Source organism: Polistes dominula, unplaced genomic scaffold (genome assembly GCF_049000335.1).
Source record: "Polistes dominula isolate Pdom_NZ unplaced genomic scaffold, Pdom_raw_medaka contig_80, whole genome shotgun sequence".
Taxonomy (NCBI): Eukaryota; Metazoa; Arthropoda; class Insecta; order Hymenoptera; family Vespidae; genus Polistes; species Polistes dominula.
The window spans coordinates 2,103,376-2,129,416 of record NW_028301111.1 but is presented as its reverse complement, the minus strand read 5'-3'; the positions used below and the strand labels follow the sequence as shown (position 1 = coordinate 2,129,416).

At 26.4% G+C, this 26,041-nt stretch overlaps 2 protein-coding genes across 5 annotated transcripts in view; one reads left to right on the top strand and one right to left on the bottom strand.

Annotated features, from left to right (window-relative positions):
• The window catches only part of LOC107071673 (tachykinin-like peptides receptor 86C), a 216,674-nt gene that overhangs the window by 132,536 nt on the left and 58,097 nt on the right, over nucleotides 1–26,041 (bottom strand). The gene's annotated exons all lie outside the window — the stretch shown is intronic.
• Tsp26A (Tetraspanin 26A) overlaps nucleotides 1–26,041 on the top strand; it is a 120,339-nt gene that overhangs the window by 75,476 nt on the left and 18,822 nt on the right. For all 4 annotated transcript variants that reach the window (XM_089176669.1, XM_015326972.2, XM_015326974.2 and 1 more), the window contains 4 exons: nucleotides 15,715–15,835; nucleotides 23,388–23,461; nucleotides 24,602–24,676; nucleotides 25,899–25,997. In XM_089176669.1, the coding sequence (XP_089032795.1) occupies nucleotides 15,733–15,835; nucleotides 23,388–23,461; nucleotides 24,602–24,676; nucleotides 25,899–25,997 (351 nt within the window). In that variant the 5' untranslated portion in view covers nucleotides 15,715–15,732. The remainder of the gene's footprint in view (nucleotides 1–15,714; nucleotides 15,836–23,387; nucleotides 23,462–24,601; nucleotides 24,677–25,898; nucleotides 25,998–26,041) is intronic.

Below are 26,041 nucleotides of genomic sequence, written 5' to 3'. Positions count from 1 at the left end.
GAAAAATAATTAATAATTATTGTATATAAAACAATTAAACAAATTTATGTGCTTTTTTTATACTGCATTTTTTATAATATTACAAAGTTTCCTTTTCAAATTGTTAAACAAACAAATACAGTAAAGCAATCAATCATTTTTTTTTAATATCTTCACTTCCAATTAATTTTATGTAAAAATACAAAAAGAATAAATAAATTAACAATATTTTAATTGATACGTAGATGAACACAAAAATGAAACTAAATAATTAAATAAATAATAAATAATATAAAATAAAATAAATTAACTAATTATATAAATTAAAAAATTAATTAAACAAATCATTTTTCTAATACAATTGCCAAAGGAATATTTTCATTCTCTTAACTTTATATTTTCAGAAAAAATATATATGTATATAATTATTAAAAAACATTTACTGAGAGAGAAAAAACTATACGACAAACCTTGGTTGATGTAATTTCAAGAATATATAATACATTTATACTTTACATCCCCTTTCCACCCCCTTACACCTACCCTGTTTTAGGATAACAGAAAAGATACTTGCTGCTTACTTGTTTTTTTCTCCAAGAGTTTTTAATATAAGAACCGTTTTTGCGACAGCTGCTGCTACTACTACCACTACAACAACTACAACTACGAGTACTACTTTACAAAAAAAAAAAAGAAAAAAAAACACGAAATCTTCCCTTTCCTTTCATCTTCCACAGCCTGTTGCGTTCTTTCCATTCTCGGTGGTGCGTTAAAAGAAAAGAGAACAAAAAAATTGGAGGTGACGGGGAATGGTAGATAGGGGGATGGGGGAAAGGGAAACGAACTTTTAGGGATAAGGGTAGGTAGGGGTGAGAGGGTTGGGTGGTAAGATCGATAACGCGTGTCGACAAGACGATAGAGATTTCAGAATATGCCCATATATTGGCTTTCGGTATTTCTCACCGAATGTGTTTTTTTATCACCATATTTATATTCCACAACATTTACTTCCTTTTTTTCTTTTTTCTTTCTTCTTTTTTTTTTTGTTCTTCTTTGATAACAAATGTTTCAATTATATTTTTTCAATTTTTAATCTTTCAATTAAAATCCCATTACCCAGGGAAAAAATAATTTCAATTATCTTTTGTATAAAATGATATTAATTATATTATATTAAATAAAATTACAATTAAATAGTAATAATAAATTTAAACAAGACAAGAATTTGTTATTGGTAAAATAAAAATTTTTATAAAATGTAATTAAATTATTAAATAAAAAAAAATAATCATTAAATGTTAATAAAATATATTTTTGGTGAATTTATTCTTTCCTTTTTTTGTACTTACTGTTAATATATATATATTTATTTATTTATTTATTATTAACATTATTATTATTATTATAATTATTTAAAACTAAGGATTAAGTTGCAATATCATTTGTTATATTATTAAATAATAATAGAATGGCATAATGACATTTTGTTATATAAATATATTGATTTTATTTAAAATATCAAAGTATCAACTTTATTTAATACTTTGTGTGTGTGTGTGTGTGTGTTTAATACTTTATTAAATACTTTTATTATATTACTTTTTCTTTCTTTCTTTCTTTCTCATGATATCTTAAAACTTTGTTCAACTTTCTTTTTTTCTTTCTATCTTCGAAGAATATAAAAGATTCTTGTTCGTCTTTTGCTTATCCACGTTTTGGAAGTTGCTTTAAGACCATTGGTCGATGGTTTATCTTCCAACTTAAAACTTACAAACGTTCTTAAACCACCACCACCACCACCACCACCACCACTACTACTCCTGGTTGGTTTCAAAGATGTCTCTTTTTCCTTTTTCGAAAGAAAACTATCGTTTACGTACCGAATCAAGAAAGTTAGATACGGTTAGATGTAAAAAGGGAGAAGAGAGAAACCGATATCGAATGTCACGAAACTTATGTTTGATTTAAGAAGAAGAAGAAGAAGAAGAAGAAAAAGAAGAAAAAAAGATACGAAGGAAGATTTACATTTTTCGAATAAAATAAATCTTTCTTAGAAATAAAAAAAAAAAAGCAGATAAAAAATTTCTTGATAAATGATATACAAATTTTTGTATGTAAATCAAATTGTTGCGAAGAAAGTTATATTTCTTTTTTTTGTTTTTGTTTTTAACTTATAACTAGTTACACATCAAATCACGATATCTATCAAAACTGAAAATATTTATTTAACATTATTAATACTACAGTAAGTTTCATTGAGAATCATTCAGCTGTGGATTGGTCATTGCAGATATTACAAAACTACAAAGTAAAAATGTCAGTGAAAGAAGTGTATAATTTTCGTAAGAGTTCGCTAATCTGTAAAAAGAAGATGCTAAGTGTGTGTAGAAATGAAAGGAGAACACGTGGAAAATCTTTTAAAAACATCGAAAATTTAGTACAAATATTGGATGAATTTTTTTTTTGAACACCCTGTATATATTTCATGTCTAAAAACTGTGATAATATAAGTAGAGTGTATTAGAATATTTAAATAATTGTTAATTAATCGAAAAGAGTGTGTATTGTTACCTGAAAACACCATGAATATGATCAGAGTATCGTCTTCCTCGAAATTCACCTGCAGACTGACAGGTTGTCCTCTGTCAAAATTCTTTTATTGAATGTTGTTTATATGACTTTCCGAACGTTGCGCATGTGTGCAACAGTAATAATTCACCTAATTAATAGAATTTAAAATTAAAACGTTATGATTTTAGTATTTTTTGCATTCTAATGTAATTATTTCATCGCTTGTCCGCAATAAAGACTATGAGGTTATAATTTTGCTGTAATATAAGTAAATTGTATTAGAATATTAAAATAATTGTTAATTAATCGATGGGAATGTGTATTGATTTTTAAAAGCTCGAATTATTTGATCGGAGTACCGTCCTATTCGAAATTCACCTTCAGACTGCCAGATAGTCTGAAGATGAATGTTCTTCTATTCAGTGTTGTTTATATGACTTTCCGAACATTACGCATGTGTGCAACAGTAATAATTCACCTAATTAATAGAATTTAAGATTGTAGCGTTCAGATTTTAGTATTTTTTTGCATTCTAACATAATTATTTCATCGCTTGTCCGCAATGAAGACTTTGAGGTTATAATTTTGCTGTAATATAAATAGAGTGTATTAGAATATTAAAATAAATGTTAAATAATAAATGTGAAGATCTATTATTGTTAAAAAGTACTGAATAAATGTTCTATGAACCTTCTACTTTGAAATTCACCTTCAGACTGACAGGTTTTCATCTGTGCAAGTTTCTTTTATTCAATGCTGTTTATATGACTTTCCGAACGTTGTGCATGTGCATAACGATAATAATTCACCTAATTAATAGAATTTAAGATTGTAGCGTTCAGATTTTAGTATTTTTTTGCATTCTAACATAATTATTTCATCGCTTGTCCGCAATGAAGACTTTGAGGTTATAATTTCGCTGCAATATATGTAGATTGTATTAGAATATTAAAATAATTGTTAAATAATCAATATGAATGTCTATTATTGTTAAAAAGCACAGAATACACGTTTTATGAACCTTCTACTTCGAAATTCACCTTCAGACTGACCCACGTTGTCAACCATCAAAATTCTTTTATTTAAATATATTGTTTATATGACTTTTCTCTTCTTCTTTTTATTCTTTATTATTATCATCATTATTATTGTTTCTTTTCTAATATTATACATTTGAAAAACATTTCGTTATTCGTTTAAATAATATATGTATACATATGTACTTTTTGTTTGTGTGAATTGGAGTGTATAGAATAATGTGTTAAAAACATACAGAATAATACATACACAAATTCACACAGCACACCTATACAGATACACACACAATTCACACATAGTAACATATACACAGTTACACATAGTATCTTGTTTGTTTATATTCCTATGTGCAATCAAACGTGTAGATCTTAACATTGCCGAGAGAAATTTGATTCTAACAAAAATATGCGTCGGTTATTTTGTTTTCTACCATTCCCCCCCCTTTTTTTCACCCTTCTATCCATATATGTATCGAACTATGAAAGAACCCTCCTCTAGCTTTTGTTTTTCTTGTTTATATTTTATTAGAAAACACGAATTGTTATCTACCGCAGAACGGAAACGTTTTGTCCTATCACCTCGTACATCTACGCTTCGTTAAAGTTCAATAGTTTTTCATTTGTTTATGATACAAAAGAGAAAGAAAAAAAAACAACAACGAGGTAACAAAGCAACTATGCAACCGTGTATGCATTTTTTCTTCTTCAAATTTTCTACTTTCAAACAACGAAAAACAAAAAGAAGAAGAAACAAAAGAAACTTTGAAAAAAAAAAATAAACGTTTCAAGTTTTTTCTATTATTATTGAAAAAGAATGAATATTATTTATTCTTGTTTTCCCCCCATCACCATCTACCCTTCCTTTCATTTATATCGTACAAACAAAGCATGGGAAGTGTTAAAAAAAAAAAGAAAAAAAAACATTTTATTAATCTTTCCTCAGAATACAAAACCTTAAATCCCAGTTTACTTAATTGTTTTTTCTTAACAGACAAAAGAAGAAGAAAAATAAATAGATAAAAAGATAAAACTTTTCTCGATGAATTATACATATCTTTTTCGAAAAGTTTGCAACCTTTGTGGTAATAAAAAAAAAATAAATAAATAAAAAGAAATAAAGAAAAAAGAAAAATAAAAGTAAGGTAAACTTTACACCAGAGAGTAAGAGGCATGTTCTGAACTATAACAAAAATTCTCATGGGTAAACAACATTTATTTTAACTAAAGGATAAAAATTTTGAAAAACACAAATAAAAGATTAAAAAAAAAAACAGAGAGATGGTTGAAGATATCGTGGAAAAGTTAAACATAATTTTTCTTGTTCGTTTGCATAGAACAAAAATAACAAGATAAAAAGATACAAAGATTCAAAGAGAAAGAAAATGATACAAAGAGAAAGAGATAGATAATAAAAAGAGAAAAGATAGAATGAGATATAGAAAGAGATACTCATACCTATACTCACATAAATTTATGTTAGCATAATATATATGTGTACGTGTATGTGTAGAATAATGCGATAAATTTGCATCTAAGCCACTGTGGGGTTACATAGTAAATGTATTAAACTGTCGCATAAAATAACTTCAAGGATTTCGGTCAGGAGGTTGAAGAGGAGCTAAGGGGAATTGCCGAGGGGGTGGTGGTGGGTGAAGGAAGAAGAAGTATCTATAATCTCCGATATTACTTATATATATATAGATGTCATCGATGAGAAAAGTTTTCTCTTGGATTTTGCTCTGAAAACCTAATGAATTTTCTTTCCCCACGTTGAGAAACTTGTTATTTATTTATTTATTTATTTATTTATTTATTTATATTTATTGAATTATTCCTAATGGAAATGAAATATTAAAATAGAAAGAAAAGTTGAGGGATAACGACGATATGTTTTACTCTTATTTTTTTTTTTCTTTTTAAATTAGTAATCGTATTTGACGTATTATCTTTGACTCGTGTGTTTAAACCGTAAAATTCAATTTATAAAATGAAACCTTAAAGGATACCCCCAACGTTGGTTGGTAAGTTGAGGGGATAAAAACAAAGCAAATGTAAAACAAATTTTTACAGTCCTTAGGGGCAAAGAAAAGGGTGTAGAGTGGTTCTTCTTTTCCCTTGAGTGGAAATTAGGGGTACTTCGTGTATTATAAACCTTCCCTTATGAATAACTCAAAAGAAAAATAAAAAATAAATAAATAAATAAAAATGTTTCTTGTACAATTATTTATTTGTAATATAATTATTTAAAAAATATATCGTTTGTGTGTGCACGTGTGCATGTGTGTATGTATGTATGTATGTAGGTGTGGGTGTGTATATTTATTATTTATAATAAATTATGTTACATGAAAAGATATGCAAAATTGATATTTTATATAAACCTTTTTCTTTTAATATTTTTTAAGGTTATCTTTATATTTTTAAAATAACACCCTGTATTTTTTACTTTACAGTATTATAGCCCGTATTTAATACAAATATTATACCTGTATTTATATAATATTCAAAATTGTTATACATTATCGAACTATTTCATGTATTTTCATGATCTATATTGTAGATAGTATTACGTTGTACTAATAATAATACAGAAACCATCAAATATTGGATGCACAAATAGGGGATCACCTATTCATCGAGTATGAATATCTAACATAGTAAGTGATCCTATAATTATCTCTCAAAGGATTCATATGAGACGTTACGCAAGATAATTTACACATTCACAATCAGATTTGATCATAAATGACGATGTATATTAAATTATTTAATAAGAAACGTTTTATTTTTTTTTTATTTTTTTTTAAATATAATATTTACTCGAACAAACAACATTTTATTTTGTAATTATTATAATATTTATGTTAAATAAATTAATTTAATTAAATTGGACTAATTTATTTGTTATTTTTATTTTAAAGAAAATATTTTTAAATTGATTGAAATTAATTCACGTAGAAATCAATGTTCAATTTCAAACATTTTCTTTTATGTAAAATTAAAATATAATTGTATAATTTAAAATTGAAATAATATATTTTCTATATCTAAATTTATTATTTGATTAATAAAACATAATATATATATATAATAATCATTTAATAAATATAATAAATCAATTAATATAATTAATCAAATAATATATTTCACTTGCATAATTAACAAATAAACAAAATAAATAAATTAAATAATATTTAATTTGAAAATGAAGTATTTTCAATATTTAACACTAATACACATTTAACACTACACACATCATTTACAAATAAATAAATTGAAAAATATTGCAAAAAAAAAAATAATTTCAAAATGAAGTATTTTAAATAAGTAACATTAATACACATGCATGTATCATGTATGCATAAAAGTTCAATCAAGTATACTCTTCTCGTAGGTACAATCAATTACGTTTGTGGTAACAGAGGGTAAAAAAAAAGGGAAGTATGAAGGGTGGAAGGGAGTTATTTTCGTGACAAATTGCGTAAAGGGAAATATAGTAGTAACATCACTGCAATTTGTTAGGCTTTACTTCCATTTCGAGATAAAAAAGTATCCTCTCTACTGTTTTATCTCTTCTTCTTGTTTTTTTTTTGTTTTTCTATTTATTTATCTCTTTTTATTTATTTTTTTTTTTTTTCGAGTTTCTTAACCACTTCATTTGGATTATAGGAAATTGACAAATCACGTTAACGAGATTGATTTGAATCTGTCATTCGATTGACAATCAACAAGTTTCGTTTTAATATAAATCAATGATAATTATTATTAATTATTCTTCATTACGTTTAGATGAACAATATTGAAAATTTAATTATCAACAAATTAATAATAATATATATATATATATATAACGGGGATGGGGGATGAAAGTATTCATACTGAATAAGATTTGTATTTTCTAAATTATTAATTATTATATGTTGTATATTATGCGATAATATTTTTTAGTAGTAAATAATATAAATAAATTAATGTTAATTATAGTATTTTGTAACTATACCACTACTTATGTATTAGTCAAATATTTAATTATTTAATAATAATAATTATTTGATTAATTTTATGTATATATGTGCTAGGAAAAAAAAAATAAATAAAAAGATTATTTAATAATAAAAAGCAAATTATTTTTTTTTTTTTTAAGATAACAAAGAATAAACTGATTTTAATTATCTACGAAGAACTGTAGAGTAATAGCTGTATATAAATATGTATTATGGAAACGTCGTTCGTTATTTTATTGACAATAAATCAACGATATTCATTGGTTGAGAAAATTAATTGGATCTCAATGCTGTAATTTATGATATTTTACGTATAAAATGAAATGCATTTACCACGTATTATTACATATCTCTATCTATACGGTAATATGCTTCCTCTGTTTAAAATTACATTGGATTTAACTATACTGTATATATATATTTATTCGTAATGTGATATTCCTACCATCGTTTCGGATGGCTTCGTTGTAAATCCCTCATACACAGATTTATAATCATTTTTAACTATGTGTATATATACAGGGTGATTCACCAGATCTTGTCACCTAAATAACTTCGAAAGTATGAGTGTACCAGAATAGTGGCTAGAATAAAAGTTGTATGAGAAATTTAGGGCTATAATATGACATTAGTATTTTTTTGATAAATTCAGTCAAAAAAAAAAAAAACTGTACTAAAATAACAGATTTTACAGAAAGAAAAAAAGATTGTGAACTAAAGTAAGTCAAAAAGTATAATGGTAATCATAAAAAAGAATAAGAATAAGAAGAAGAATAAAAAGAAAAGAAAAAAGAAAAAAGGGATGATACACTTAAAGTACTAAAAATACTCTCTCTCTCTCTCTCTCTCTCTCTCTTTTATTTTTTTCTCGCATTATACCCTTTGGCCTGCTTTACTCGTTTTACACCCTTCCCTTTTATTTCTTTTTATTTTCACCCCTTTCTTCCTTCCTTCCTTCCTTTCTCCACTACACCTTTTCCCTTCATTCCTATCCTATCCTCTTTGCCACTTTCTTTTTTATCGAACAAAAAAAAAGAAAAAGAAATTAGCACCGAACTGAACGCGAGGACCAACGACCTTAAAGGGACACTCGAAGAAGCCGTTCATTCGTTCGTTCGTTCGTTCATCCGTTCTCATTGCCACAGGGCTCGAACTGAACTTTGTTTGAGTTTAATTGAGCTTGAAAGTTTCCGACTTGTTGTCTGGAAACGTCCTCCACTACTACCACCACCACAACCACCACCACCCTTTTTCACCCTTTCCCCACCCCCATTACCTTTCTTTTACTTTTCTTTTACCTTCCCTTTCTTCTCATCTTTTTTTTTGGGGGGGGGGGAGCTTTTTTTCATCCTTTCCTTATACGTTTTTCATCCTCTCTCCACTCTCCACCCCCCTCCCTTGTCCCTTCAATCTTTTCTTTATCTCACCTTTCCCTCCCCCCCCCCCACCCTCTTTTCCACCTACTTTCGATTCGTTCGAAGCTTCCACGAGATAAGCGTCGCGGTTTCGAAGTTTTCTTCGTTGAAAAAGAACCAAAGAAAAACTCTGTATTTTCTATGGGCCTTTTTTTGTACCTTTTTTTTTAATTTTTTTTTTTTTTTACCCTCCCTTGACTGTTTTCTTTTCTATTTTTCTTCGTTTTTTCTTTACTTTACTTAACTTTTCTCTTTCTTTTCTATTTCTCTGTAGTCGTGTACTTTTATTTCTCACCTGGGAGGTTAACTCTACTATCTCTATGCATATATATATACGGTTAGATCTGTGTTACTTTTTTGTGGAAGGGAGGGGAGGGGGAAGGGGGATGGAAACAAAAAAATCTCAGAAGATAAAAGAAATAATGGGAAATAGGAAAATACCTTGAGAAGATAAAGAAATTGTATTGTGCATACGTTTATACCCATTCGTGTGCATTGTACTATTTTTGTTTTAATGAAAGATCATATTTATTAAATAATAGAGATTAAAAAAAGAACGAATGTAAAAATATTGCAATTATTCGAGTTCTGAAAAGTAACAAAACATCAACAGCAACAACAACAACAACCACCATAACCACAATACCACCATCATCATAGAATTTCAAGTAAATTTAAAGCTTGTCACGTGCCGGTAGGATAAATTAATCCTCGATCAATTAAAGCAGCTTCAAAGAAGGGAGGAAAAAAAGATTATATAAAAAAAAAAAAAAGGAACAAAAAGTGAGAGAGAAAAAAAAGGGTTGAGAATGAGATAAATGGGAACACGAACGAGATAGAAAAGCGTTTAGTATAGAATCGGCAATTCCAATATCAAATCGAGCGTGAAAAACTCTCGGGGAAAAAAAAAGAAAAAAAAAAAAGAAAATAAAACGCGATTTTCGAACACGGTTCTATAGACTCGACTATTTTATACCACTACTACTAGTACTACTATGTTATAATACTCTTTCAAAAAAAAAAAAAAAAAGAAACACTTCGATCAACTCGCAATGTTATATATTTTAATTATTTCTAATTGAATACGTACGTACCGTTCAATTGAACGATAAAATTGGTTATTACAAAATTTTTCATTTATAAAATAAATTAACGTGAATGATTAATACTAAATAGAAATACTGAATGTCAAAAGTTTAGATTATATCAACGAATCGAATTACATATATGTATATATAAATATGTATGCGTGTAATACTCATCGTTAAAAAGTAATGTGATACAAATATGAAATAAAAGTGATAGTAAAAATATAAAAAGAAAATAAAAAAAATATATATATATAAATCGTATGATTTTATTTCAACAAATCAATTAAGTTATAGTCATCAACTAGAATTGACTAACAAACTAACCTAACCTAACCTGAAGTAAACTAGAACTGCAATAATACTATTGCCGTCCGCCGCTCCGTTACTTCACCGCCGCGTTTCATTTTTTTTCAAATCACTCTCTATTCTAAAGAAGTTTTCACTTCAATAAATATACAAAAATATGTAATAATATCAATAATTGTAACAAATCTAAATAACTATAAATACACACACACACGCACATATATATTGAGGATGAGAAGGCAAATTTGAATTTCCATCGTTAAACATAATCTCTTCTTAGTTCGCTTACTTTGAAGATTAATAGTACGGTTAGTATATGTATACATAAGTATACACACACACACAAATACATACATACATATATATATATGATACTCGTTAGCGGCTAGAAGATGGACGGATCAACGTAAGTTTAATGCAGATGAGCTCCTTCTATATCTTTGAACATATACACACTATCATCTATTTTATATATATATACATGTATATACTACTACTCAAACAGGCATATATCCTTCTCATATAAAATAGCCTAAAGCGTTTGAATTACCTGTCACGTAAGCAAGTACACACCCTTAACTTACGACGTTGGACATCGGACCAACAACCCTCGTTATCGTTCAGAAACATAACGGAATTACCATCGATTCACTGTAGTTGCTTTTAATTAATGCAATTAATGAGCTTCGCTTAACCCATCGAACGTGCCAAGTTTAACTTGTACAAGAGAGAAAGAGACAGAGAGACAGATAGACGTTTCTGTCTCTTGTCTAAGGATTTCTCTATATCTCTCTCTATATATATGTGTATGAGTACGCGTGTAGATATTTCATCGTGTTTCCCTGCATTTGACCTATCCTGTTGATATATATATATATATATATGTCTATGTGTGTGTGTATAGTATAATACGTAGGAAGATATGGGTTTATATACGTATATGTGTGTATGTATATACGTATATATACGCATGCACGTTTCTCGGGTTTGATTGTTCAACGCTAGATTGCGGGATTTCATATTTATGACACGTCGCTCAGGAACAACCTAACTGCTGCTACCGTGTGCTTGTAAATAATGCAATCGACTATTCCAATCTCGCACGATCCGCCTAGCCGTAGGCAAACCCTTCCCTTACCCCCCCACCCCCACCCTACGTTCAACTATTTTCTGCTAAAAATCGAGATTTCCAGGTATGGTGATGTTTATGGTAGTGGTGGTGGTGGTAGTGGTAGTGGTGGTGGTGGTAGTGGTAGTGGTGGTGGTGGTGGTGGAAAGTAGATTTGTTCGAGTTTCTACAAAGGAATAAAAAAAAATGGGCTGAGGGGAATTTAAAACAAATAGAAAAAATTAATCCGTCAAAAGTGAAAGGATATTTTTGTTCTGTAAGGCGTGTTATTATTTGATTTCACCATACTTTCCAATGGTTTTAAAAGGTTTAGTTATTTTTTGAGATTATGTGCATATGGGGAATTAGGTTCGATGCAAAATTTATGGCTCATATTTATCCAAATAATATTATCAAAGTAAATCGTTAACAAAAACTATTTGTAATACAATAAATGCATCTCACACTAAGTATCAATTATTTTATTTTAATACTACGACGTCTGGTGGCTCCACGTTGGTGCCACTCGGAAATTATCGCACGGACTAGACGTGCAGACGACATAGTTTTTATATTAAAAAATATTTAAATAATTCAAACTGTGTGTTTTTGTATATGGATTAGTTTTTATAGAACATTTATTGTTCATATTTATCTATTATTAATATATAAACAAATAGTATTAAAGGATAGGAGGGGGATGTTTTTAATTTAACCTCAATTCTTTTTCTGTTTCTTTTTTTTTTTCATTTTCTAACCTAAAGTTAGATTTAACCCTCTTTCTTGTACTTACTGCTACTTTCTAGTCTGCTTTTTGTTTGTACGGATTTAAATTACCCACCACGAGTAGTTTCCGTTTTCTTCATGGAATATCCACACCCCTCAGACACCCCCAAACCCAAGCTTCCCACCAAAAAGCTATGGCATTGCTCTTGGAAGATGAGATAAGCCCAAAATCGTTAAAAGTTCTGACGCACATTCCATTTCCACATTTTTTTTTCTTTCTTTCTTATTTCTACTACTTCATCCCTATCTTATTTCTTTTATCTATTTTTCTCTTTCCCCATCTTTTCAACTTCTTCTACTTTTTCTACTTCTTTTTTTCCCCACTATCTCGTATCAACTATTTTTTTTTCTTTTTCTTTTTGTTTATCTTTCCCATTCTTTTCCCTTTCATTTTTTCAATCCTTTTTTTTTTATTTTTCTATTTCTCTTTCTTTATTTCTTTTTTTTTCTTTTCGTTTCATCGAATGACACGACCCGATTCTATGGCAACAATAGACAGCTTCTAAAGAAAAGTTTCGGTCAGGAAAATGAGATTTCTTTTCTTTTCTTTTTTTTTTCTTTTTACAAAACAAGCATTACGAATGCATATTGAGTTTTACGGAATAAACCCTATGTGTACGATATATACATAAACTTACTGAGAAAATTCTTTCTCGATTAAATGAGAAATAAGAAGAATGATGAGAAGAATATCGTGAATTTATTATCAGTACAAAGTTATTCGAAAGTAATACTAAATAACAATTAAATAATAATATTTAAATATTTTTATATCCGTTAATATTAATTAATACGAATATTTAACATTTAATTAAATATTATTTAACATTTACTTTTTTAATAAAAATAAATCAACTGTAAAAAATTCTATAAAATATATTATAAAAATAATGTAATGAAAAACAACAACAATTTTTTATATTATTAATTTAATTTTTTCTTAAATATACTTTCCAAAAAAAAAAACGAAGTAAAAATCATACACGTGTAATTAAATTTGTTCAATACACTTACAGTACATTTACAAATGTATATATATATATATATATATATATATATATATATATATTTCCCCTTTCCCCCTTTCTATCTATCTATCTATCTATCTATCTACCTATCTATACACCAATGCTATTATTTTGCATTTGACATAACCTGGATCCGGATCGATTGGATCGTATATTATGCGACGTTGAGAAATTGTTTGCAGTCGAACCGAAGAGACGTTCCTCTCTCTGACACGTATTTACGGATAACGTGTCGACTGCAAAACGTCGAGGGTTAAATTCGCTCGTTCTACCATATGTGCTTTTAGTATACTATATACTTTACAACGTGTGCATAATCTTCTACGTATTAGTTAAATGTATGAAACCTATCTACAAACACAAACACACACAGCCATATATTTAATATACATACACATATTCACATTAAAATAATATAAAATTTATAATATATATATGAGACGCGCGAGTGTCTTCATGTCAATACTTAATAAGTATTTCTGGAGAAGTATTTTTTAATAAGCTCTTAATAGCTCAGTGGATAAGATCCCTCGCTTTAAATTAAGCAAAAAATAAACTGTGGTTCGAATCCCGGCGGGGTCCAGTCTTTTTTTCACAAATTTTACTATATATAATATATTTAATTATATAAAATTAAAATTATAAATAATAATTAAATAATATATAAAATTATAAATAAAAAATAATGAATAAATACTAAAATTATAAATAAAATATAATGAATAAATACTAAAATTATAAATAAAAAATAATGAATAAATACAAAAATTATAAAGAAAAAATAATGAATAAATACTAAAATTATAAATAAAAAATAATGAATAAATACTAAAATTATAAATAAAAAATAATGAATAAATACTAAAATTATAAAGAAAAAATAATGAATAAATACTAAAATTATAAATAAAAAATAATGAATAAATACTAAAATTATAAATAAAATATAATGAATAAACACTAAAATTAGAAATAAACAATCCTAGTAAATAAATAGTATAATATTATTATACATAAAATATAATTAAATAATATAGAATATATATAATATTTAATATCATATTTCTAACATAATATACATACACAACATTATATTTATATATATAGATTATGCATTTATGTGTTCTTTATAAATTTATCTCTTTATCTGTGAAATTCCTCTTTTCTTTTTCTTTTCAACGAATATGTGTGAGACACACTAACCTAAGAGACACTAAATATAACCTCGAGCATTAGGATCGATGTAACATGTATCAAAGCAACAAACCAACTCTCGTTGAGTGATTAGTCAGAGTGCAATGAACAACGACAACGACAACATACATGCATACGCATTGATGAAAGATTAAATCGTGAGACTGGGGTTGGTTGGTTGGTAATCGTACTTCTCTCTCTCTCTCTCTCTCATCTAGCTGAGAGATAGGGGGATGCTTTCAACGTCAAACTAATGGTGTCTCATCTATTAACAATAGATCGTTGCCATCGTTTTGCCAAACTATTCAACAAGTTCGATTAATTACTGTTTTACATTGACGAATAATGTTACTACTTCCTATATTACTTTATCCTGATTTTTTTGTTATTATATTATTTTTTATACAGTAATTATTATTCTGTACACGTACATTATAAACAAAAAAGATTTTCAAAGTTATCTGATATTTTTAATAATAAAAATAATTATAATGTACTAATGTAATATTAATAATAATATTTGTAATAGGATTAATATTCTTAGGGTAACATCTGTCTTTTTTTTATTTTACGTCGAGAATGATTTTACTTTAATTTTTATTATACAGGTTTTTTTTTTAATTTGTGCAATAATTTCTTAAAATAGGAGAATTAGTTTTAAATATGTTTCATTTTGATTAATAAATTAATTTTAAATATACGATTCTAGTTATTTGAATTGTTAATCGTTTCCCGTGATAATATTCAACCAAACATTTAAAAAGAAAAAAAAAGAAAAAGATTGTCGTTGTCGTTGTTGTTGTTGTTTGAACCGAAAATGATGACCGAGTTAGTGGAAATTGCATTGTTGCTAGCAGTCAAGCCGTAGGGAGGATTAAAGATGATTATCCTGCGAAATGCTGAACGTTATCGTACACTGCCTCAGGTGGTGCACGCACTTTGTCTCTGCTGGTATCTTCGGCACGTGACGTGCAATGTGTACACCATTAGTAATATTACGTGGAACTTAATATAACAAAAGTGTATTATATATATATATATTTATAAATATTATACTTATCTTAAAAAAAGAAAAATTCTTCACAAAAAAAGAAAGCAGAATCTATTTGTGTTTTATTGTAAAACATTAAGATTTTTAATTTTATTTTTCTTCTAATTTATATTGAAAACAAAATAAATGATTTGTATGTTTCAGTGGCTCGGCTTGGGAATTATGGCAGTTGGTGTATGGGCATGGACAGAAAAGGATACATTTAACAATTTGTCCCGCCTAACTAACGTTGCACTCGATCCAGCATTTATACTCATTCTAGTCGGTAAGTATTATATATATATATATATACATGTTATGTAATTACTTATACAATTAATTCTTGTATCTTTATTCTATGTATATGAATATATGTGTGTTTTCTTTTTCTTTTTTTGAATTTTATAGTAAAGTAGATGTCACGAGAGGATTTAAAATACGTACTACAATTTCTCTTTTCTTGTTTTCCTTTACGTAAACCCCCTCACCAAAACCCCATCCCCCATTTAAAATAATCCAAATGCGAGTAGTATACAAACGTACTTCAAAACTTTCAGTTTTAATCCTTTGCGCGTTCGAGTGGCTATTCCGAATCACCCTTTTGGAATTCGCTTTTGAAAATTTTAATACTCTACTCTACTACTTCGGTATGGTTGGATAATAAAAATTAGAATGAAAATAAAAAAAAAAAAAAGAGAGAAAGAGAGAAAGAAAGAAATGGGAAAAGAAGAAGAAAAAAAAAATTGCATCTAATTTTCATTTAATCCGTACAAAGTTTTTATGCGAATTACTGCAGAAATTATTTCTTCTTTTTTTATTCTTTTTAACTCGCCAATTTATTATTACTTTTTTTTTTTTTTTTTTTTGAAAGGAGTTGGAGGATTTCATTTTTCTTATCAAGAACAATTTGTCGAAAAGAACAACAAAAAATATTTCACAACTATAATTGAGAACACAAAGAGATGAATTAAAGGAGGAAAAATTTACGTTTGTTTTCTTATGAAATATTTATTTAATTAAATATTAATTTGTCTTTTGATTTTATTTTGAATAAAATAATGTTGATTTATTGATCATTTTATTTTCAATAGAATCAATTGATTTATTGAAATTTATTACCCAACAAAAAATGAAATGCAAATACTTGAAGTATTCTAATTTGAAAAAGAAAAAAGAGAAAACAATGTTTGAATTTTTTGAAGGTCTATTAAAACATGAATATATATTGTAGCAACTAATTTGTAATTACTCGTGATTGTAATCTGAATTTAGGAAGCAACTTACTTTCTGAACTGATGTGCTTTAACGTTGCCACAATTCAAACGAGAGAATTGCTTTGCAATCTGCTTTAGATGGATTTACTCCTAGTACATAGACACACACATTACCTAACATTTGTTTATACTAAAAATCAATCGATTAAACAGGGATTTCCATGTATACATATACATATAAATATATATATATATATAATGATATAATATCAACATTTATTATAAATAATTATTATAATAAAATAATATATAAATAATAAAAAAATAGTAGAAATTATATTTTACTAATTAATTGATAAATAATATAAATATTTAAGATAACCATAAAAGATAATATTAATAACATAAATAGTATAAATTAATTTAATTTATAATAATAAATCACCTTTTAATTTTATTATTATTATTTTTTTATTATTATTATTAATATTTTTTTATTATATATTTTTTTCTATTACAAGTAACAAGTATTGTCATTTAAATTAAATTATTTACAAAAGATATTTAGAAACCAAAAGAAAAAAAAATATAAATAAATAATTCTAAATAAAAAGAACGTATTTGTTATAACATTTTTCTTTTTCTTTTGTTTTTGTTGAAATACGTTTTAACAATAAATATTATTTGACAAGAGTGATATAAAATCAAAACGTTGCACATGTAATGAATAAACGATCCGTAGTTTTAAAGGAAGGATGTGGTAAAGGGGTAGGGAGGGGGGCGTTTATTATTTATGCTCTCTCGGACAAAATTTTACACGAGATAATTCACGGATTACTAATATTCACGAAAGAGAAAGAGAGAGAGAGAGAGAGAGAGAGAGAGAGATTGGCTAATTAGAGACGGCTTTTGGAATCCGCTTAAATTCAGGACGAACTTAATCCCACATTAGGCGAATTTTACGTACCTGGAACCTATCTGCAAAATTTTACACGTTTAAACGTGAGTTAATTATTATTATTATTATTATTAATAATCACCGTTACATTAATAAATTTATTAATATAAAATATACTTATTTACAATGTAAAAATAACGACATTAACATTTTTTATTTTGTAATTAACGTAAAATGATTTTATATCAAAGCTGAAATATTTAAATGACGAATAAAAACTCAAATGTGTTAAACTAAATTTAATTTTTACCTCAATACATGTATAATAACTTATATTAATCTTTTTTTCTTTTTTTTTAAATAGAATTATATTAATATTTTTTCTAAGAATTATTTAATAAGACGCTCTTCAAGACACGTAGAGTGAAGTATGTTTGAATTTTTTGTTATTATCTTTGTTCGTTTTTGTCCCCATACAATATAAATAAATAAATAAAAACACATATTTATGTGTAATGTATTTTCTTATGTATAATGAATGCAAAACACGTGTAACATATTTACATAGTACTGTTTACTAAATAATATAAATGTAATGTTAATATTTACTATGTAAATATAAAATGTATTAGTAGTAGTATTTACTATGTAAATATATGTTAAAACTCGCATAATATGAATAATAATATTATACACCATCCTTGAAATCTCTCGTAATCTGACAAACATTATTTTTCTATCACCATAACAATAATAATCTAGTAGTTATTCTCAGCTGATCTGTTTTAAATGAATTTTGCATAATATCATCTCGTTGATATAAATTTTCATTAAATTATTAAAAAAATAAAACAACACTTTTCATTAATTATTAAAATAATCAAATATTTAATATGTAAATTAAACCTAACCACCCAATTTTCCTATCAGTATTTTCAAATACACACACAATGATGAATAACTAATTAACATTAATAATCATATATCTTGCATTATAGAATATCAAATTCAACAAACAAATATTATTTATAATAAACAATCAATTAATACGATAAAAAGGTTCACCATAAAATAGTTAAAAAAAAAACAGTTTTACACACTAACGAATAATAATTTAATATTAAATTAAAATTGCATTAAAAAAATAACGATCAAACAAAAAAACCAATATTATTCATAGTAAATAATTAATTAACTGCAAAATTACGACACTAAATTTCCATAAAAAAAAAAAACATAAAAAAATCTATAAAATTTAATAGAAAAATTCATCATAAAATGGTTTTAAAAAAAGAAAAAAGAAAAAGAAAGTTTAACAAATATTCGAGTTTGTAATTTCGATAGAAAATCAATCCCCCCCTTAGCCTCTTTCCAAACTTTACTTTCTAGACCCTTATTTTCCCTACATATCAAATCCCTATCCCCTATCCCTTCAAATCCTTTATTCATCCAATTAACGTCGATTTTCATTATAATACCGTTTTATTAGAATGAAGATTCTACTCCGATTCGATTGTTAGTTCGTACAAAATTACGTAAGAGAAATTCCACAAAGCATGCATGCATGTATGTATTTGTGTGCGTGTGTATGTGTTGTAAGTCGGATTACTGGGTATGTACTACCAAGAGGAGGATTCCTGAATGGTTAGAGGTACCTTGGAAAGCCACTACACTCCTGAACGTGGTCACTCGCGGTTTACTTGAATGTAATGGTGGGAATTCAGGAATCCTCTGTGACCAATCCAAACATCTCGAGCTTGAACCACTTCTATGTCTGTCTGTCTGTCTGTCTGTCTGTCTGTCTGTCTGTCTATTTAGCTGTCTCTTTCTATCTTTGAAGTCACGTACAATGGCTCTTTAGGATGGTTCATCTTTCTACGTATCTCACTTTGACTCACCTTTCCTCACTCTGTTTTCTTCTATTCGCACGTTCTTTCTTTTTTCTTTTTTGTCCTATATTAAAGCTTGCACAAAACCCAATTGAGTTAGCACGTGATCTGAACTTGACTATTCACAATAACAAACACCATAGAAAGTTAAATGTATTGAAATAACACTAGAAAGTAAAAAAGTTCGTAGGGTATTTCCGAAGAGTAGTGAGGTTTTTTCCGAAAAGTAGTAAGGTTTTTTTAGAGAGACCCTACGGACAAATCGGAAAGACCCTACGGACTTATCGGAAAGACCCTACGGACTTATCGGAAAGACCCTACGGACTTATCGGAAAAAAGGTTTTTTCCGAAAAGTAGTGAGGTTTTTTCCGAAAAGTAGTGAGGTTTTTTCCGATAAGTCCGTAGGGTCTTTCCGATAAGTCCGTAGGGTCTTTCCGATAAGTCCGTAGGGTCTTTCTGATAAGTCCGTAGGGTCTCTCTAAAAAACCTCACTACTTTTCGGAAAAAACCCCACTTTCGAAGTAACTTTACTAAATGTAGTAAGGTTTTTTCCGAAAAGTTGTGAGGTTTCTTCCGAAAAGTAGTGATGTTTTTTTCGATTAGTTTGTAGGGTAATTTCGATAAGTCCGTAGGTCCGTAAGGTATTTCCGATAAGTCCATACTGATCAAACGGGCTAACATCTGTCGTTTTTTTTTTTATTAATTGATATTATTTTAACGTAAATTGAAACGACAATATCGAAACATTTTCTCTCTCTTGAAATAATCCAAAACACTTGTGAACGTTTTCTACTATTTTATCGAGTACAACCTGTGAGAACTATATTTGTGTTATTTTATTTTATTTTATTTTATTTTATTTTATTTCATATATTCTGTTGTTGATGCTGTTGTTGTTGTTGATTTAAAATGCAAACCGTATCACAAAATTTTTGAGAAATTTACAATATGTTTCTACATTGTTAATGATCGTTAGAAAAAAAAAATATAAAAGGAAAAAGAAGAAAAAAAGTTAAATAGAGAAAGATGAAATTTAATAAAAAATAAAAGAGATCGTAAAAGAATATAAAAAAGTAAACTTACCTAACGTTAGTTTTACAAACGACAAAGTAAAGGTATTTTGTGGTGACAGTGGAAAAGCAGAATACGCGTTGATGGAGGAACGTTGTTCGCACGTTATGCATGGCATGAGTTTATGTTCCTAGTGCTTGTCGTACCAATAATATCCTCGTTTCACTTGGAAAATACCTATATATATACATATATATTGCACTTAGGATACATATACGGATCACAACGTATCTACGTTATATATATATATATACTTACATACAAATATATACATATAAATACTGTACTATCATTTGTCGTTGATTTGTTTAAGAAAAAAATAATAAATAAAATAACTTCCTTGCGTCTTATTATTTTTTGAAGTGAAAACTTCTTTAGAATCACAGGCTGATTTGAAAATTGTGAAACGGAAGAACGTGAAATAGATGAAACAAAAATAATTAATTAATTATTAAAATTCAATACATAAAAATTTATCTTTTTTTTTTCATTAAAATAAATATGTAGATATAGTATTAATTAATATTAAAAGGTCTTACAAATAATAATAACATATATATTATAATTATATGTAACATACAGTGTGTGTAGAAAGTATTCTTACTATTTCTACTATAATTAAACATTGCAGGAATTAGTATAAAAAATATTTTGTATACATCAATGAAATATTTATTATTTTAGGAAAGTTTGAAATTTTTGTAAATTGAATTTATTTATATTATATATATATATATATATATATATATATATATATATATTTTTTTTTTTTTAAATTAATTTTTATTTTATTTTTCATTCTCTCTTTATTATTGCTCTCTGTCTCACTCTTATTTTTTGTTTTATTTATTTTATTTATTTTGAATAAACTTTACCCCTCAGTCTCGTTTATATATATATATTTTATTAGCAAGGGGTAGTAATAAAAAGCAGTTGTTCATATTCGCAAGCATTTTATCGGCATTATTTTTTTCATACTTGATCTCTCTCTCTCTCTCTCTCTCTCTCTCTCTTACGATCTTTTGAATATCGTTTACCTCTTCTTTTTACGATTCATACCAGCCAGCCATTGTATGCAACCCTTCATACCTCTTCTCTTTCTTTTTCTTTGTCTTTTTATTTTTTCTATTTTTTTTTTATTTTCATTCCTTGCATTTGCTCGTAATTCCATTCTAGCAGAGTCCATTTTAACGAATTCTATCATTTTCCACAAACTGATCTTAATATAATGATGCGAATAGTTGTTCCAACGATGTTCTGATTTAATAATTTTCTTATTTAATTATTCCTTATTTTCTCTATTCATTCGCAAAAATTATTTTCATCTCTTTTTTAGATGAATTATTTTATCTTCTTTTCGATACAATATACAAATCTTTCATATCATTTAATTATTTATATGGATTATTTGTTTGAAAAATTATTTGTTATTTCATTTTGTGTCGTTTACGAGACAAACAAAAAATTAAAAGAATTACACATATTTGTCAATTAAATAAATTATAAATTCAAATAAGCTCAAATCTATGTAATAATTTAAATAATAATATTAATTTAAATCTATAATTTTGTATTTAATTATATAATTAATGAATAATAATACATTGAAATTAAATTAATTAAATCAAATAAAAATTAAATTAAATATAAAAATAATTAAAAAAAAAAATTTATTTGATAAAATTTAAAATTATTGATTTACATTAATATTATGATTTTAATTATTATGTATATATATATTATATAAATATTTTTAGATTAGTATAATAATATATAATATAATAATATAATAATATAATATTTAAATTATATTAATTTCTTCTAAACAAAATTTAATTAATATAATATAATATTTATTATATATATTTTACAAATATACACCTACACACTGCTTTTAAAATAAATAATATTTTTATAATATGTATAATAATCACATGAAAAAAATTAAAATTCGTTGAAAACAAAAAATCAGACAATTAAATATTAATTTGTATAATTGAAATCACATAATTTCAAATAGAAAAAATCACTTCATTCTCTTCATTCTCTTCCCATTCGTGAGTTTTAGATTTTTATATAATATATTGATCCTTTTTGTTTGTTTCTTTCTTTCTTTCTCTCATTTTCTCTATCTTGTCTATTTTCCTCTTTACATCGACTATTTTGAAACACGCAGATACCTGAAAAGGATCTCGTGGAATTTCATACCTGCAAATATCCCCATCCAAGTCTTGGAATTTATCGTCGAGGCTTTTCGTAGTGATAAGAAAAGAATATATGAAAGAAATAGGAAAAGAAAAGAGACAAAAAAAGAAAAGAAAAGAAGAAGAAGAAAAAAAAATTCAAACTAAAGAGAAGCATCGAAAGGGATAAAGATAGGGATAGGGGTTGAGGATAAAAGGGTGGTGGGTGAGTGGTGGTGAATTCTCTCAAGAAAAGGAATATCGAAATTTGGAATTCTCGATTAAAATTTCAAACGTTTCTTATATTTTTTATCTTTTTTTCTTTTCGCAACATTTTAACATTCCTGTCTATTTTTATCGACATTTTTCAATTGAAATTTTTGTTTTGTTTTAAGATATTAAGATTTTATTCGCAGTTCTATTAAATTATGATGAGAAAAAAATTGTGATCATCATTATACAACTGTACGTGTTCATTTTTATTATTTAAGTGTGTAACATGAAAAATAATACTAACACCATAACCCTATTTAGCATTACAGTGACAGTGAACGATAATATCTTTCTTATTATTATTATACAGGTACAGTGACATTTATCATCGGATTTACGGGGTGTGTCGGCGCACTCAGGGAAAATACGTGCCTCCTATCAGCAGTGAGTACTCACTATGGAATTCTAATTCAAAATTTTATCTGTGATTTTTCTTTCTATTTTTTTTCCTTTTCATTCATTTAAATAATTTATTCTATTCATTATCTTTCCTTTCTTTTTTATATTATTTCTTTCGATAAAAATATAGATATATGTATTTAATATATTATTAAAATTATACAGGGTGATTTCACTAGCTCTTAAAATTTAAATAATTCCCAAAGTATGATAGTAGCAGAAAATTAGATTTAAAAAAATTGAATGAAAAATTTAAGACTATAATAGAACATCAGTATTTTTTTGATAGGTTAAGTCATTTTCAAGATTTATTGTTCAACTTTGTTTTTTTAAATACAATGTTATATTTTAATACTTATTTTCGGATAGCGGCTGTCGAGACGAATCCAACGATAGGCAACTTTAAATACAAAACCTGAAAATAACTAATAAAAACAGTTCGGAAAATATCTGTTTCAAAGGATGACGTTACTACGGTGCCATCTGACGCGACTATGGCGCCATCTGATTCGACTACGGCGCTATCTGACGCGGAAAAGCTGTAGTATGGCCGGCGGTAGTTTGTTAGCAAATTTTAACCATTTTTGATCTTCAAATATATTAGTGTGGCACGTCATTGGATTCGTCTTGAAAGCCGCTATCCGAAAATAAGTATTAAAATATATCCTTGTATTTAAAAAAATGAAGTTGATCAATAAATCTCAAAAATTACTCAACCTAGCAAAAAAGTACTAATGTCACATTGTAGTCCTGAATTTTTCATGAAAAAATATCTATAAAATTATATGTATATGTTTGTAAAATATTATATTTATTCAAATATATCTGCAAATAATATTATTAATTCGTTATAAACATTTTATAACGTTAAGATAGAAAATATGAAACAAAAATTGTTATTATTATAATTATACTTTTAAAAATCTTTCACCTACCACATGATACTGAAATATTATATACATATACATTTATTTATTATAAATATTATATTATATTTATTTTAATCTCTTATAAATAATTTTTTTATTTTATACCAAGGATATACGATACTATTAATTATATTTGACAAATATTTAACTGATCATTAATTTAAATCATTTAATATCATTTGTTTTTTTTTTACAGTATGCAATATTCTTGGCATTATTGTTGCTAATGGAGATTACTGCCGGTGTTTTAGGCTTCATCTTTAAAGACTGGGTAAGATCATTTTACATTAATTATCTTTTTATCTTATTTTTTTTCATTTCTTTTTTCTTTAAAATAAAAATAAAAAATATACTGTTATATATATATAAACAGTAAAAAGAAAAATAATTAAAAATTCGATCAACATTGCAAAATGGAAGAAAATATTATTTGTTCTCTTTCTGAACAAAAAATAAACCAAAAAAAAAAGTTAACATAAACGATAGATATAACTTTGATACTGGTTACGTTAATAACAAGTAGAAGGGAAAAGGGTTCAATGAACTTAAAATGGTCTTTTCCAACGATGAAAAAGCTCGGCAGAGTCTCGAAAACAAACAGACTAAATACCATTCTGCAAGCACCCTTTTCCTCTTCCCTTTCTCCCTTCTCTTTTCTCTCTCATCCCTTCACCTGTCGGTAGGAGTCAAGTGGAATCGTATATTTTCTTTGTCCGTTGCTTTCATCCCCTTCTTTTCAACCCTGTTGTTAAATTTTCTATTCTTAACAGTTATCATGATTCCCGTTTATTCTTAAAGGGACTAATAAACGAATATATTATTATGATTATTGTTATTATTATTATTATTATTATTATTATTATTATTATTATTATTATTATTATTATTATTATTATTATTATTATTAATAGAAGAAGATACCAAATGAGTTTGTAATAAAAAATATAAATAATTAATGTTTTTACTTGATATATTAATATGAATTTTAATTAAAAGGATTTTACAATATTAAATTGTAATATACATAACTCTATTAGAATAAAAAATTATTAATTAGATAAATTTTGTTTCTAAATCAGACGGGTAGAATCTTTTTAGTTTATGTACTAACAATAAAAAACTAAAAATCATAAATTAGAAAACTAAATATTATAAATCAAAATTATAAAATATTAAAATACTAAAATTATAAAACCAAGTTAGTATTTGGTACATAAACTAAACCAAAACTAAAAAATTATTAAATTTTTTACTAAAGGGTTATAATTCTATATATTTTATAAAAATATAATATTCTATATTATATTTATAATATACATTTTAAAAGAAACATTTTATACAAACTCAAAGTATTACTCATCTGACTTATCTATAATAATAAATTAATATTAAAATATCAAATCGTTATTTTATACTTTAATCATTACAGGATTTATTTATTTTAATAAAAAGAAGAGCTTTTCTATTTTTTCTTTTTCTTTTTTATCAAACAGATTAAATCACAAGCAACCGGGGGCTTCCAAGCTTTCATCATTCACTATCGTGAAGATCCTGATCAACAGAATTTAATCGACTGGATTCAAGAGGACTGGGTATGTTATTTAATCAAATCTCTTTTTTCATGTATATAAATATA